The 16,932-nt window shown below is 40.6% G+C and overlaps 1 protein-coding gene across 5 annotated transcripts in view; it reads left to right on the top strand.

Annotated features, from left to right (window-relative positions):
• gli2a (GLI family zinc finger 2a) overlaps window positions 1-16,932 on the top strand; it is a 401,106-nt gene that overhangs the window by 191,697 nt on the left and 192,477 nt on the right. The window contains exons 1-2 of one of the 5 annotated variants that reach the window (XM_043694208.1): window positions 7,718-7,822; window positions 10,189-10,437. The exons of 1 other annotated variant lie outside the window; for it this stretch is intronic. In XM_043694208.1, the coding sequence (XP_043550143.1) occupies window positions 10,242-10,437 (196 nt within the window). In that variant the 5' untranslated portion in view covers window positions 7,718-7,822; window positions 10,189-10,241. Of the gene's footprint in view, window positions 1-7,717; window positions 7,823-7,843; window positions 8,419-8,976; window positions 9,067-10,188; window positions 10,438-16,932 lie in introns of those variants that run through there. 3 more of the 5 variants (XM_043694207.1, XM_043694209.1, XM_043694206.1) reach the window with 3 other exon arrangements.

The raw sequence follows: 16,932 nt of genomic DNA, 5'->3' as shown, positions 1-16,932 counted from the left end.
TCTGAGACTGTCCAGGTGAATTTGAGGTCGGGGTGGAAGGTGTTAGTGTAGTGGATGAACTGTTCAACCTCCTCGTGGGAGCACGAGGTAGCGCCGATACAGTCATCAATGTAGCGGAGGAAAAGATGGGGGGTGGGGCCAGTGTAGTTGCGGAAGATGGATTGTTCTTCTCTGTCAATCTGTCATTGAAGAATTTGCAACAACAGTGACTTGATGAAGACAATTCAGTCTGAAGCAGCATTTGAACAGAACAAACAGCTCCCAAAGAATAGAATGGGTTGGGATATGTTGCATTACCTCCATGTGAGTGGCTGAAAAGTTAGCAAAAAGGAATGACAAATATATCTTGCCTGGGCAGTATGGTGGCTCAGTGGTTCGCACTGCTGCCTCACAGCACCAGGGACTAGACTTCAATTCCAGCCTTGGGTGACTGTCTGTGTGGAGTCTGCACCTTTTTCCCGTGTCTGCATGGGTTCGATGTGCAGGTTAGGTGGATAGGCTGTGTTAAATTACCCATAGTGTTCAGTGATGTGCAGGCGCGGTGGACTAGCCATGGGAGATGCAGAGTCACAAGGATAGGTTAGGTGGGTGTGTCTGTGTGGGATGCTTTTTTGGAGAGTCGGTGTGGACTCAATGGCCGAGTGGTCTGCTTCCATGCTGTAGGGGATTCTATGATTCCATGATTAAATATTACTACCACACTGCTCACAAATGTTGGATCTCCCAAAGTTCTTTGCTACCATTGGATTTTTGCCTGCCCTAAAGTAGCATTGGTGGAGTCCTGGCTGCCTGAACTCTCAGATATGCACAACAGAGGGATCAAAAAGAGAACTGCAGAGTGATTGAGTGTGAAAGGCAATGATGTGTAGGAGTATGGGGAAGGGAATTGACATAATGGGATGTTGGCATCAATTATTAAAGAGACAGCCACCTGAAGGGCAACCTTACCAGTGGGATGTCGTTATTTAGGGAATACCGATGGTATATGGAGTTTTTGAACAATGAGAATGATTCCAGCTTCAGTGATTAATTTACCTTTGTAGTGCCAGCAGCTATCTTTAAACTGTGTCGTAAATGCTCTACACTGCGGTATCCATGAAGCCACTAGAGACAGAAAATCCATCTGTATGCATGAACTTTCCATTTTGTAGTTAATATTAACATAACTCTTAAAGATCAAACCCCACTTAAAAAAACAAAATGCTCTGGCAGATTAACATTGATTTGAGGGCTCAGTGAAGAGTTTATGCTGGAAAGGTATTGGATTATTCTGTCTTAAAATGGAATAATTAAAACCAACTGCATTTTAGTCTTTTCTAGGCCAGTCCCAATTTTTTTCTCTCTATCCCTATGTCTACAAGTTGCAGTAGTTTACAGTCTGAGTCTCGTTGGAATTTCTGCTGGTCGAGTCGTGTAACTTGGCCAGAAATATGGTGGAAGACTATTTCTGGCTGTGAGGGTTTCATCCACCTTAGTCAAAGTTACACTGATGCAGCAGGAATTTAAAGGAAATTCAGACCTTTTTTTTGTTTCTCAGTGGAACTGCGACAAATTCAAGGGAACATTTATATTGAAAGTTAAGCAAAGAAACTTTTGGGCTATGACTTGGATAAATGTGAGGTATTGCATTTTGGTAAGGCAAATCAGGGCAGGATTTATACACTTAATAGTAAGGTCCGAGGGAGTGTTGCTGAACAAAAGAGACCTTGAGGTGCAGTTTCATAGTTCCGTGAAGGTGGGGTTACAGGTAGACAGGGTAGCGAAGAAGGCGTTTGCCTTTATTGGTTGGACAAAGTTAAAAATCACACAACAGGTGTGTTGGTTATAGTCCAACAGGTTTATTTGGAAGTATTAGCTTTCGGAGCACTGCTCTTTCATCAGGTAGCTGCGGAGCAGGATCATAAGACATAGAATTTATAGCAAAAGATTACAGTGTCATGAAACTGAAACGATATATTGTACAAACGTAGATTGCTGTTAAGTCATTCATCTTTTCGAATGGATTGCAGGTTTTGGTTCATTAATATGTAAATCCCAGAACTTCTTTTAAGTCACATTCTTGAGATAATTTAAGGCTAGTGCTTCCAAATAAACCTGTTGGACTGTAACCTTGTGTTGTGTGATTTTTAACTTTGTCCACCCCAGTTCAACACCACCTCCTCCACTTTATTGGTCAGTGCGTTGAGTATGAAAGTTGGGAAGTCATGTTGCGGCTGAAAAGGACATTGGTTAGACCACTTTTGGAATACTGTATTCAGTTCTAGTCTCTGCACTATAGCAAAGATGTGCAGAAACAATTGGCAGTCATGCTGCTAGGGTTGCAGGGTTTAACCAAAGGGAGCGGCTGGGGATATTTTCCCTGGAGCATCAGGGGCTGAGGAGTGACCTTGTAGAAGTTTATAAAATCATGGGGGGCATGGATAGGCTGAATAGCCAAGGTGTTTTTCCCAGAATAGGGGAGTACAAAACTAGAGGGCATAGGTTTAAGGCGGTAGGGGAAAGATTTTAAAGGAAACCAAGGGGCAATATTTCCACACAGGGAGTGGTGCATGTATGGAATGAGCTGCCAGAGGAAGTGATGGAGGCTGATACAATTACAACACTTAAAAAGCATCTGGATGGGAATATAAATAGGAAGAGTTTAGAGGGATATGGGCCAAATGCTGGCAAATGGGACTAGATTAGGTTAGGGTATCTGATCGGCATGGAAGAGTTGGACTAAAGGGTTTGTTTCAGAGCTATACATCTCTAGGATTCTGGAGTTGTATCCTAGATTCATGGAAACATGCAGCATCGAGGGAGGCCAATCAGCCTTCTGCTAGCTTTTTGAAACAGCCATCTACTTCGTCTCACTGCCCACTCTTTCCCCATCAACTTGCCAATTTCACCATTCCACACTGACCTTCCGCCTATTACCTTAAATCTATCCTCTCTAGGTATTGATACTCCTAGGTAAAAACAATGACTGCAGATGCTGGAAACCAGATTCTGGATTAGTGGTGCTTGAGGAGCACAGCAGTTCAGGCAGCATCCGAGGAGCAGTAAAATCGACGTTTCGGGCAAAAGTCCTTCATCAGGAATAAAGGCAGAGAGCCTGAAGCGTGGAGAGATAAGCTAGAGGAGGGTGGGGGTAGGGAGAAAGTAGCATAGAGTACCTGGGAGTTGCAGTGGGAGAGGGACTCCCTGATACTCCTGCCAGTGGAAAAAGTTTCTCTCTTATTCTATCAAACCTTTAAACATTTTCATTAAATACACTGTATTCTTGTTCTAAGCAGAAATATCACAGTATCTCTCCTCATAACGCCATAACCCTCATAACCCTGACTAAACGTCAGAGTGGAACAGTATACAAACCACCCTGAGAGGTCTGACACCACATGGAGTGTTTTTTTCTATTTGTCCAGGGGATGTGGGTGTTGTTGGCTAAGCCAGAATTTATTGCCCATCCCTAATTGCCCTTAAAAAAGTGATAGTGAGCCGCCCCTCCTAGGACTGTTAGTTTGTTATACCTACAGTGCTGTAAGACAGAGAACTTTGACCCAACAGTGACGAATGAATGGCAATACAATTCCAACTCAGGTTTGTGTGTGGCTTGAAGGGAAACCTGCTGCAGGAGTAGCTATTTAAACCTTGTATCAGGAGGCGCTAAGCATTCCAAACATTATTCTGCAACGAATTTTAAAGCATAAAGCATTGTTTAGAACAAGACCTTGTCAGCAAGTGCTCTTGTTTGACCTGGTTGGTGGAAGAAATGATTTTGAGGCATGATGCCTATATATGTGTCATGCTAGGAAAGCCACACCATGCAAGAGAATGGAAGTCTTTAGAGGAAAACCTGGAGAGAAACAAATAGCAATATTTGAGAATTTCTGCATAGCATGTGTGCTTTCTATTTTACATGATGTTTAAGAGTTTTGTTTATATTTGTATGGTTATAAATAAGAAAGGACATGCCGAACTGGACTACTGACTTGATGGCAAAAATGCTCCATTATGTCCATCAATACCAATTTCTTTGCCTGAGTGTATGATGCAACCATTGTTTTGTAAAATCCATGTATCATCGTGCTAATGGTGCAAATTATTTTACAAACTGATGAGTTGCCATTCTGTGAATTGTGAACAAGTGGGGATCTTCCACTCCATACATTCCTCACTGAATTCCTCAATTCTTCTTTAAGGTGTCAAAACTTCCCATAATTTAAAAATGAGCAGTCATAGAGTGCGTTTTTTAAGCACATTACTTACCTTCATCCAACCGTCATGGCGCTGCCAAGCTATGTGAATCTGTATTCCTTTTTTGACTTTTGCATGTAATTCATCTGCCTCTGTGGCATTTGGAAAGTAATTTAAAAATTGCATACTTATACATCAATTTTGACTATCATTTTCTTTTACTCTTCAAATTAATGTCTCCTTCCTCTCTTTCACGGCTGCAAATTCTTCATTTTGCCTCTTTACTTCATTGTCTAATCATTCTTTCCTGCCAATTTTTCCTAATTTCCTTTGCCCCCTAATTTGTCCCCCTGTTCATTTACAGTCCCATAAAGCATATCCCAATGTTAGTGTATCGATTAAACTACAGGGAAAACCCCATTTTCACTTGTACTATAGTAAAAGAGTTGTAAATCAGAGTCAATCAATGTACCCCCCATTCATTCAGGGAATTATCGAGTGTTAGAAGTGCTGATACTGTGTAATGTAGTGAAAAGTCCAATTGCTTTCATCCACTCCTATCGTGCAACCTAAAATTTACTGTCTCTTCTCTGATTGTTGTACCATCTGAGTCAGTTCGCAAATGATGCCATTTCAAAGCTGGTCTTTAATACACTGTACAATCTTTGGAGTTGTAGCAGGAGTGAGGAGGCAGGTGGAAGGTGGTGGGGGATTAGCCAGACTCAATCCCACGAAAAGGCTGCAAACCTACTTTTCAATGTAATGAGACAGAACAAAGGCAGTTGAACAAGTGCAAAATATCACTCTGTTCTCCTCTTCTCCAGTCCCCCCGATACCACCCCTGTAAAGTGGAAGAGAGATCAGAAAACATTATTTATTTTGATCTGCAAGTTACGAAGTGCATGTAAAAGTGTAATAACATCAGCACAAACATGGAACTTTCTTAAATGAGTTGATTGTCTTCCACATGCTGTAATAACATTTACAAATTAGCAGTGAATAATTTTCTCAGAATTGTGTGAATAAAATGTTGATAAAATCTCCACACCGCTGATGTGTTGGCTAATGTTGCAACAAATTGTTATTGTGCAGTAATTGGTACAAACCAAACTGCAGTGATTATGTCTCAGTCCACATTTTTCTTGTGACATGTTATACTAGGATGCATTGGATGGGTGAGTTTACTGCTATTGCTGTTGTACAATAGTGTAGTTTTCAGTGATCTGCTTCTGTCTGGGAAGAGTCAATCCAGGTGGGAGTATTAAGCAAAAACAATCGCATTTTCCAATCAATTCATTCACATTTTTTAATAAATTGATTTAGTTTTTCATTTTAACTTGCAATATACTCTCTGATATTTATCCCTCAACTAACATCACAGTAGTACATTATCTGGCATTTGTGAAAACTTCCAAGCACCAATGGTAACTGCACTTTAAACGAAGTGTTTCTTTAGCAGTAAAGTGCTTTAGGACATTCTGAGTTTATGAATGAGGCGATATAAATGTAATCTCTCTCTTTTTCTCATTTAATCTTTTTTTCTTATTTCATCTGATTCATTCACATCTGCAGAAATGTTTTTCACGTTGTGGAAACAGAAAATCCAGCAGCTGGTATGACTAATGAAGAAAGCAATATTTATATAACTAAATGGAACTGTAAGCAATAATTCAGGAATCTGTATGTTGGCAAATGTTGTAGTAAAAATGTAAAGATACTGACCTGAATACATAGAGGAAAAAGATTATAAACAGCAAGTGCTGGGTAAACACTGTGGAGAGGTTAACCTTTTGGCATGTAGAGTCATTGTAGAACTGTCGAGCTTTATGGAAGTGCATTTTGAATAGAACTTTAATTCCACTTCTTCCAGGGGCTAACTGAAAAGGGAAATATTTGGCTTTTCTGGTCTTTACCATATCAGGATAAACTTCCTGCCGAAATTGGACCAAGATTACCTTGAAATTAAGTAACATTTGGAATTCAGGCACCTGAAGGGTTAATGAAACAAATGAGAAATGGGTCTGTCTGTATGTTACTAAAGCCATTTGAAGTTGATTTATAGAGTGGCATGTTGAAATACAAACTAGCAGCAGTGAGGTATCCCATTAGATACATAAAAAAGCCGCTCACTGTTGAACTTCAGTAGCAGGTTTGTTATGTGAGTCAGGGACATACGTCCTTATCATTATGTTGGCAATTACTTCTCCATTTTCCATTATTTTATTCATGTGCCAACTATTATTTTATAATTTTATGAATAAATAAAGGATGAAACTAGCAACAGTTCAGGTCAGAGTGATCATGTTTTTATAATCTTCCTGATCAGTAAATTGAGAGACTGTGTGTTGATTTTAAGCTACTTAATAGTTCTTAAATAGCAAGTATTCCTTAAATCTTTTGGGAAGGATGAGAGAGAGGAAAATATGTTTGATGGGTTAGGAATGCCACTGAAAATAGACAGATTTCATTTCACCTCCCCTTCTAGTTCATTGATGCAAAGCGAGTCCCTTGCACAGTTAAAAAAAAATTTCAAAATGTTGCATTAAATAACTCAACTAAAATCAATCCCCTGTCTAGTCAAAAGTGGAAGAATTTTCTGAAATATAGTTATTACCTTTGATTATATATTTATGCTGGGAAGAATCCTAATAGCTTATTTTTGTGTCGCAAACATTTCAAGTTCTGAGGTTTTTTTGTCAAGTTAGCAACACTTCATACTTGTTCTACTCTCAGTTATCACTTTGGTTTGTCATCGCCATGAATGGTGACCAGGGATTTATTCTATCTGTGTGCATAGCAATCATTCTCGAGGAAGCACTTTTCTCTGTGGCTGCACTGTTATTTAACACGCTGCTGGCTGCCTGTTTTTTGTCTGGCCACCAATTTGCATTCTTTGATGGATTGCAAGGGTCTCGAGGTGCCCTTCCAGGGAAGCACTGAAGTGCCATCTCAACAAACTCTTAAAAGAGAAGCAACAGCAATACAAGTATTTGTCCAAACTCGTTGAGTCCACTAAGGCATTCTCTCAGACTGTGGAAAGATCAATATTGCAGTTTGCTGATGGGCTTTGTACATGCATTCACAGTTTAGATCTTTTAACAATATTAGCTTACATCTCAATGACGGCTGTGCATGATGTAGTTAGCCCCAAGAAAAAAAAGAGCAGGGCTTGCTTGAAAACTCAAACTGCTTACCCCCTCCCTTCCCCTGTCCTGAACACAATACTAGAGCGTGCAGGGAGGGAGCTACATGAGTCCTTTTGTTTATTTAGATTCACACAGACTTGCTTTGTGGCTGTTTCTCATTTTGATTATATCTTGGCAGAGAATAGCAAACACTCCGGTGGCAGTACAATCCTCTGGTTTAGAAATGAAGTGGGGAGGGATGGGGGAAAGTGACGTCCTCTTTTTGGAGAAGCAAGAGGGTTTTTCTTGCTTAACGTCTTGACCAGTTCAAATTGAGCTCCCAGACCACAGTTTGTACGAGAGTTTTTGTTTCCTTTTTTTTGGAGGGAAGATTTTAGGAATTCCTAAGCGTTCTTTCCATTGGAGATGGGAAGAGAACAAGTGATTTTTCTTCACGCTTGAGTTCTCCTATTGAGAATTTGGGTATTGTGCGTGTAAACGCGAAGAGCAGTAAAAGCGAGGTGGGTTGGAAACGACAGTAAGAGCTGGCTGAGGGAGCAAGTTGCGTGTTGCCTGAGTGTTACAGATTTGCTGGCAGGAGAGAGAGGAATGAAAGAAAGTTCAGAAAACCAAGCTTTCGTTGCAAAACGTGCCACCACAGAGAGGACTAGTGGCGTTTGTCAAAAAAAAGTATCCCTTGTAATTGATGCCATTGTTGACCCCTCCCCCGTGTTTTTTCCCAAAAGAAAATGTTTTTTTTTGTAAAGTTATTTATTCTGCATAAACTGAAGCAATAAAGCCTTTTCTTTCAGCGGGAGTAATTGTGAGGAGCTGACAAGGAGTTTGATTTAATGATTAGCTACCTGACCCTCTGCTCCTCCGAAACCTTTAACTGGAGAATAACTCGCCTTTTTTTTTAAACTGAGGGCATGGGGCTGAATGTTAATCACTCGGAGGAGGAGGAAAAGAAAGCTTCATATTGAAATGGCCTCATTGTTCCGGGAAGCGTTTGAAAAGCTGTCCGACCATTCAAGGCTTTGTGCAGGTTTGGGGCAGAGTAGTGCACTAAAATTGCTTCACTGCTTCCCAGTCTAAATTCATGGTGAAAATCATCCCAGTGAGTACTGAACTCATTCTCATCACCCATTTCATAAACTGTAAAGTCATATTTTAAAGAAAATTGCAGATGTGTGCTACACTTCAGTGGATTTACTCTCTTCCAGTTTGTTTCAAAAGCTAGATATTTCTGATTGCAAAAGGTTAAATAATTGTTTGAGCCTGTGTTGGGTGGGGGGTGGGGGGGGGGGGTTAAAAAGTGGACTTCAGATTAACAGCTTCCTTTGTGCAAGAATTGGAGAGATTTCACTGCCTGGGGCCAGTAAAGTGTTTGAAAGTTTAGAAGCAAAAATGCTGAAGTGTCCTCAGTCTCTGTATCTTTATTTTTGGTGGCATTTAGATTCAGTGTAGTGTTTAATTTTTATTTCTCTTCTCTGTCCTGAATAGTGATATGTCTCTGTTTGACCTCTAATACCCACAGGGAACTTATAATAACGAAAAATGTAGAACAACCCTGACAGAATAGATCAATGGCAGAACACGTTTGTAGCATTCATGTTCTAGCTCACTGCTACAGGCAGGCTGATTTCTGCATCTCTCAGGCGCTGCAGTAAGTCGCTGGGTTTTGTTTTGAAGACTTAGACTGGTAGTTCTCTGAGCCGAGTGGTGTCCGCCAGGACAACTTTGACATTTTTCTTTCTCTGACAAGGTAAACTTGACTCCTGTTTGAGATGTAACAGTCTTTCTGCTATTGCTGGTCTATTTCGGTGCTGCGTCTTGGCTTTTCTTTAACTTTTGTCGATTGTGTACAAGCGGCTGGGGAAGTGTAAGTTTTATTGATACACTGGTTTGACTCCTGGCTTTCTGAAGAAAATTACCTTTGTTTTTCCAGTTCAGTTTTCCTTCCTTTCCATTTTTTTTCTTTAGACTCTCTGGTCAGAAACGAATTGTCCTGATCCCAGATCTTTATTTAACAGATTCCTGATTCCCAAATCTCGATTTGACAGTGATGATTCCTGATCTTAATTGGACAGTTTGATCCCAGATTTCTATTGGACAGGGTACAGCTCCCTGATCTTTATTGACAATTCCCTGACCCTTCCCAGATTTCCATCTGACAGAGTCCTGATCCCAGATCTCAGTTGGACATTTTCTGGTCCCACGTCTCAATTGAACAGGGCCTTTTCTAAGGTACTCTGCTTTTCAACCTTTGGAATCTGCTTTTCATTATTTCATAAGAATCGCTCAGTGATTGTGCCTGGGTGAACAATTACAAGCTGTATTTGGGAAAATGCTGATAATCCCTTGGAATTTCTCAGTTTATAGCCTCACAATGTAACGAGAGATTATTTAAATTGGATCAACTGTGACTCATTGTAGCTTTTTCAGGAGCTACTATGGATACAACTGAGCTGAATGGCCTCTTCAGCACTGTAAAATTCTATGATTCTGTTAATGATGAAGAGAATAACCTTCTGTGGAAATGTTAATGTGGGTTTAGAATCTGAGCATCATCGAGAGATTTTATACTTCGAATCCACAATGCTAAAATTCCTATGTTGCAAACCTGATAAATTTTCATTGTATCACAAGAGCGATGTTCTATATCAATTCTTCAAACCAGAAGGTGAATAGAAATCAAAAAGGATCCGGAGGAAAAAGGGTGTGGGCAAAGTATTGAGATTAATTTTTCTACAAAAATAAGCAAAGATGGATTGATAGTAAGAATAGTACGAGACCCCCTTGGGGAAAAGAGGACATTGCTTAAGTTTTAATATGGGTTTATCAATAACAGGTAAAAGTGTTTGTTATTTCTCCTTCCTTCACACAGAAGTCGAAAGCCCCTGGCCTGACTATGTAAGAGAGCGCAGGAATGCAATCTCAATGCGGCCACACGGGACAGGGCTGTCCTATTGCAAGATAACTGAAGAGCCGTGCAGCTCCAGTGAAGACTCTAGCTCTTCCTCAAAAACCAAGAACTCTCTGGGCTCACTGCCAGACTTAGCCGAGCCGCAAACTCCCTACCGGGCAGTCTGTTTGTCAGTGGATCCCCGAAATGGCTACATGGACCAACGCTATTGTACGTATCCACACATCTGCTACTCATTTCTGTTTTACACGGAAAGTGCCCTTCACAGGAGGGATAGTTCCACCAGATCATGTAAAATAGTAAATGAGTCAGAAAAGTCACTTATTTTTTGAGACCTGGAGCGTCGCTTATGTTTGTTTGGTCCATCACTGCCTTTGTCATTGTAATATCAAAGATTTTTTTAAAGTTTCTGTTTGACCACATACCTGATGAAATCATGCACATTAAAAAGTGACTCCATCGTTCCTTGTGAAACATCTGCATGCTGCCAGTGTCTGCTTTGTATTGGAAAATGGCATGTTTCTGTGGGTGCAGGTCAGTAGACACCTTTGATTGGATATTCTTCAATTTTAGATGTAATTTATTATAGGACAGTTAGAGGTCAAAGGTATCTTAACCCAGAGCAAGGGCCAGATCTGCAGGGTCCATGAGGACTTTTAAATGATGTCTTGGAAGATACTGGATAAGTATGGCCAATTACTTTGTGATCCTATTGACATGTCAAGTGAAATTAATAGGCATTGTGTCTGTCTTCGACTGGAAAATGAACTTGCTTTTTGAATTTGTTAAAACTAAGAAGGAAACAAGGAAAAGTACAAATTTTCATTTGCAGTCAGTAACATGATGAGCCATGAATCACAGCACAGTAGCTGCTGTGGTAGATGCAGTGTTTCAAGTAAGCGGAATGAAGAATAGTATCTTAAGTCATGAAAGCCAGAATCATTTGATGGGAATGGAGAGCTGGAAGGATTGATAGATTTTCATTCACGGGCTGGTTGTTTTTACCTCCGTGTTTTAGAAATATTTACATGTTCCTCATTAAAAAAGAAAATAAAATTACCGTTGCACTTTATAAACGCATGATGTGGTTCACTAAATAGCAAAATTAACTACACATGGTGCTTTTCCTGATTACAAAGGAGAAACTACAGTAGGATAATTCTGTTCCTTTGACATTCCCAGTTAAGAAAAATAAAATTAAATGAGCTTCTGTGAGTTCAAGTAAGCATCGTTTCTTCACGATGAGGTTCCAAGTACAAATTACTCGACTTGCAAAGGAAAATGTACAGTTCTGCCATTCCATTACTTTCCATACAACGAGAACAATTAGGTGACTTGTTGGATTTAAAAAGATTCAGTATGGCAATATATTCTTTATAATTCCCAAAAGACCCAATGAGACGTTTCCATTATCAATAAAAATAAGTGTAATTAACTTTCTCCTCATCGAAGTTCCCAAAATGGTACATCCAGTAAACCCGTCCATCATGTCACAGAATGTCCCAGATAGTGATTATAAGGTGACTTTCAAGTTTGAATTCAGTGGGAAAAGTTTTTGTAAAGCATCATTTCTTTCGAGATCCAGTCAAAATATGTTAGATAAATAAATATTGCAAAATATTCTCCCACTTGCAAATTCTTCTTGCGGAATTTGAATGAAAGTCCTTACTTGTTTTAGTTTTAAAAAGAAAATGCAAGCCATCAGAGTTTGACTTGTCACTCATGCCTTCTAGTTCTAAATTGTGCATGACATTTTTTAAAAAAAACTACCCTGCCAGAACCTGAATAAGAAAGATCAAGCATGCTGTGTGTTTTGTAGTTTCCATCAGAATGGAACTTTTGCTCCAGTTTAGAAAAGTGAGCATCACTTTTTCAGAGGCTTCGAATTCATGATGAGTAACTCACCTCTTGACTTGCCAAAGCCTGCCTACTATTTACAAGGCACAGGTCAGGAGGGTAATGGAATACTCCCCATTGCCTGAATGAATGCAGCTCCAACAGCACTTGAGAGACTCACAGCCATCAAGGGAAAAGCAGCCGACCCAACACCTTTAACTACTCATGCCCGACAACACCAGCATATTGTGGCAGCAGTGTGTGTCACCTACAAGATAGGATGCAGCAGTTTGTTAATCCTGGTTTGAAAGTACCTTCCAAAAGTACCACCTGGAAAGACAAGGGCAGCAAATGCATGAGATAATCACCATTCACACCTCCTCTAAATCACACACCATCCTGATTTGGAACTATATTGCTGTCCTTTCACTGCCACTGGGTCAAATGTTTGGAAGCCCCTTCCTAACAGCATTGTGGGTGAACCAACAGAATGTACACTGCAGCAGCTCACCATCACCTTCTCAAGGGCAATAGGAGAAGGGCAGTAACTGCTGGCCCACATCTTGTGAAAAAGTATTAAAATATATTTGTTAATGTGCATGTAGACGGTGATTCACACCTGTAGGGGAAAAATGAGTCATGCAGAAATCATCACTAGTGATCAATACATTAATGTACCAAGAAGACTGGCTAAAGGTGAGAAGATGCATTAAACAAAAGATGATAGCAAGAAGAAAACCGTCAAATCAGAAGTCAACAATTGAAAAACAATCAGAGGGATAACAGAAAACGAGAAACCCACTTCACATTTTTAAATCGCTATTGTCAAGGACAATTAGGAACAAAACAAAGCTTTATCAAATTTTGATAATCTAAATATTTAGTGGACTAAATCTTCATTGTGATTCTTATAATCACAGGCTCAGGACTGATTGGATATTTGTAATTCAGTCCTTGTCTCTGATGTGGTGTTTAACTTTTACTACAAAAGTATTGGTTGTTCCAGTACGAGTATTGCTCATGAACGATATATACAATTTGCCAGATCACTACAGCAGTGAACTTCGAGCCTGACAGCCCATTTATGAAGGAGCAGAGCTTAAAATACATTATTGAAGTTGCTTTTTTTTAGGTTTAGAATTTTAACTATAGCATGGTTTTCTTTCTCCTCTGTAATATAAATCACCAATGTCGGTAGTTTATTTTCCAATTGCAAACAGCAGGAGATTGAGAGGGCAATAATCACAGAGGGAGACTGATTACTACGCTGTGCAGAATTTCAGAAATAATTCCTTGGGTTTCATCTACAGAAGTAATTAAAATAGAAGCAAATAGTGGCAGGGCTTTGGGGGCAGGGGGGTGGGTTGAGGATGAGATTTTAACAGAGTAGTAATATCACTGGACTACTAATCCAGCGCTCAAGGCTAATGTTGTGGGATATGAGTTCAAATCCCACCATGGTAGATGGTGAAACTTGAACTTAATAAAATCTGGAATTAAAACCAACTTAATGGCAACCACGTAACTACTATTGATTATCCATCTGGTTCACAAATGTCCTTTAGAGAAGGAAACATACCTGTTCTGGCCTACATATGACTCCAGCTTCACAGAAGTATGATTGACTCTTAACTGTCTTCTGAAGACAGCTAGTCGGTTTCAGGGCATTTAAGCAACAAGTGCTGGCCTTACTATTGATGTATATGTTGCGTACACAAATTTTTAAAAACTGTAAAAATTGGGCACATTGACACTGGTGTGGATCCCAGCTTGGGAAATGCATTTGTCCAAAATTCCTCTCCCTGTGAACACCACTAGTCACAACATTATCTGCCTTACCCTCGTCAATCATCTTCATCACCTCCTTCAAAAACCCGATCCAGTTTGTGAGGCATGACCTCCCCCTCACAAAACCAGGCTGTCTTTCGCTAATCAGTCCATTTGCTTCTAAATGTGTATAGATCTTGTCCCTGAGAGTCTTTTCCTATAATTTGCCAACCATTAACATGAGACTCACAGGCCTGTAATTTTCAGGATTATCCCTGTTACCCTTCTTAAACAATGGGACAACATTGGCTAATCTGTAACCCTCTTGGGCCTCACCTGTGGCTAAACAGGATGTAAAGATGTCCAGCAATTTGTTCTCTTGAGCTGCCTCAATCTTTCAAGTGAAGGGTCACCTAGAATATTGTTAGGGAGAAAGACTCAGGATTTTGACCAAGGGACAATGAGGGAACAGTGATATGTTCTAAGTCAGAGGCTCATCAGTTCCCATCCTCTAGACCTTAGGTATCTGTCCTTTTACTTTTTGACCAAAGTCATGTTATCCCTGGTCATCCAAGATTCACATAACTTGCCATACCTATCCTTCATTCTTGCAGGAAATGTGCTGCTCCTGAACTCTTATCAACTGCCTTTTGAAATAGTTTAGATTAGATTAGATTATTTACAGTTTGGAAACAGGCCCTTCGGCCAAACAAGTCCACACCGACCCGCCGAAGCGCGATCCACCCAGGCTGATTCCCCTACATTTACCCCTTCACCTAACACAACGGGCAATTTAGCATGGCCACTTCACCTAACCTGCACATTTTTGGCCTGTGGGAGGAAACCGGAGCACCCGGAGGAAACCCACGCAGACACGGGGAGAATGTGCAAACTCCACACAGACAGTCGCCTGAGGCGGGAACTGAACCCGGGTCTCTGGTACTGTGAGGCAGCAGTACTAACCACTGTGCACCATATCCCCCAGTGTGAATTTACCCTCAAACATCCAGCTCCAATCAACATTGTTCAGTGCCTGCCTAATATTTTGCAGGTCACCTTCCCCCAATTTAACACCTTCACCCTGCTGTCATCCCTATCCATGAGTATCTTCAAACTCATGGAATTATTGTCACTACTCCCGAAATGCTACCACACTGAAACTTTACAATGTTTTCCATAATACAGTATAGTAAAAACAAATGCCCATGGATAGAGCTGGAAGCGAGTTTCATTCTTTGTCTGCCTGGATGTCGTTTACAAAACTGAAAGGATTGAAATGCTCCCTGAAACCCAATCCTCAGAGTTTGTGAGCAGTCACGAATAGGTCTGCGTTCTTGCGGTTCAAGTATCATATTCACAGAAACATCTTTAATTGGGTTTAATTATGCCAAAATAAGGCAGTTTGGTAAATGTGATATGATCTATTGGAATTCCTGCTTTTTCTTGGCAAACTTTCCAACCCAACATTAGGATTTTGTTCTTTAATTAGAAGCATTGCTAAGTGGCTCTGTTCATAATTATGTTTTCCGACTGGATCTTGTTGTTGATCTTATTTTGTTTGTGTCATTATAAAGAAGGCATTGCTGCTTATTTAAATGCAAGTCTGCTCTGTTTGTGGTATGTGTTTGAAGGAAATGCAATGTCGTTGAAAATTTATATCGAGTAACTAGCCTCTTAGCTTCTTCCAGTCCCATGCGAACAGGACAATGGGGAGCAAGACTCTGTTACCGAGCCTGGCCCATCATATTTCCTTTCACTCAGGCAGTATCCCACTTTTGAAGGTCTTTCATAAATGTATTTTGCCGGCTCAGGTTATTACTGTCCAGCCTTCTGTATCTTTTGCTGTGTGTTCATTCTCCTGCCACTCTGACAGGATGTACAGTCAGGAACTCTCAGTCATCCCTTAGTTACAAGATCTCACAGATGCCACTGATCAGTACTTCATCATTGGCGATGCTGTGTCTCCATAGCACCTCGGACTCTGTATGGGCAGCCCTGGTGAAAGATGTCCAACTTACTTGAACATCTTTGCCCCATCTTGTGGAGTGTTTTATATTTAGGCAGGAGCAATTTTCTGCACTTGTGGCATGACAGTTGATAACTTGGAGATTCTGATACTTCATTGTAACATAAAAGTGGTGAGTTTGCCCAGGCAACTCCCGCCAGTCGGCACATGCCTCAAACATACTGACCTCAAACAGTCTGGCAAACAAAAAAAAAGTGCAGATTGTTATTATAGATTGAGTTGATGATGGGTTTGGAAGGAGAAAACGTGTGCAGACCATCTTTTGTCCTGACAATTTCAGGACAGATTGATGGAGCTAGGGGTTATTGCCAGCTTTGAATCCTTTCAACACATATGCTGCCAGGGTTGAATTGAGTTTGACTGTAATTGGGATGAGTTGAATGCTCAGTAAAGCGATTCTCAGAAGCCTTCAATACCTCACGAGCTTTTAGGGTAAAAGCTAGCCTCCTATGTGCGTGTTGACATTTATGTGCGTGTAGGCTGCTACGGTTATTCAGTAGCTGATCAAGGTTCCTTTGGCAACACCTTCCAAACACTCAACCTCTGCCATCTAGAAGGACAAGGGCAGCAAGTTACATGGGGATGCCACAAGTTCCCCTCCAAGCCTCTAACCATCCTGACTTGAAAACATATCACTGTTCCTTCACTATCTCTAGGTCGAAATCCTGAGCCTCCCTCCCTAACAACATTCCAGGTGTCCCTACTGCTGAAGGATTGAGGCACACAAGAAGGCAGCTCACCATTACCTTCCCAGGAGCAATTAAGGATGGGCAATAATAGCTGGCCAGTCGGTGATGCCCACATCCCATGAAAGCTGTGAGATACCTCAAACTAACCTCCATTCCAACATGATTGGATAATGAATGCCTGGTGATCTAGTGAGCCATGCAAGCTTGAGACTTGGTTGCAAGCTGACACGATAAGGTTAACTGATCCCATCCAGGCCAACAATTGTGGTATAATGAATCTCAGTGCCATGGGTTTGAGAAAGGAAGATTGTCCTTGAACCACACACTAGGACTTGGCATAGTGCCATCTACCATTTGTTTTAATGCAAGAAGTGTAGTAGGTAAGAC

The sequence above is a fragment of the Chiloscyllium plagiosum genome, chromosome 7 (genome assembly GCF_004010195.1).
Source record: "Chiloscyllium plagiosum isolate BGI_BamShark_2017 chromosome 7, ASM401019v2, whole genome shotgun sequence".
Classification (NCBI taxonomy): domain Eukaryota; kingdom Metazoa; phylum Chordata; class Chondrichthyes; order Orectolobiformes; family Hemiscylliidae; genus Chiloscyllium; species Chiloscyllium plagiosum.
Note: the sequence above shows the minus strand (reverse complement) of the source record. Positions and strands in the feature narration are given on the sequence as shown.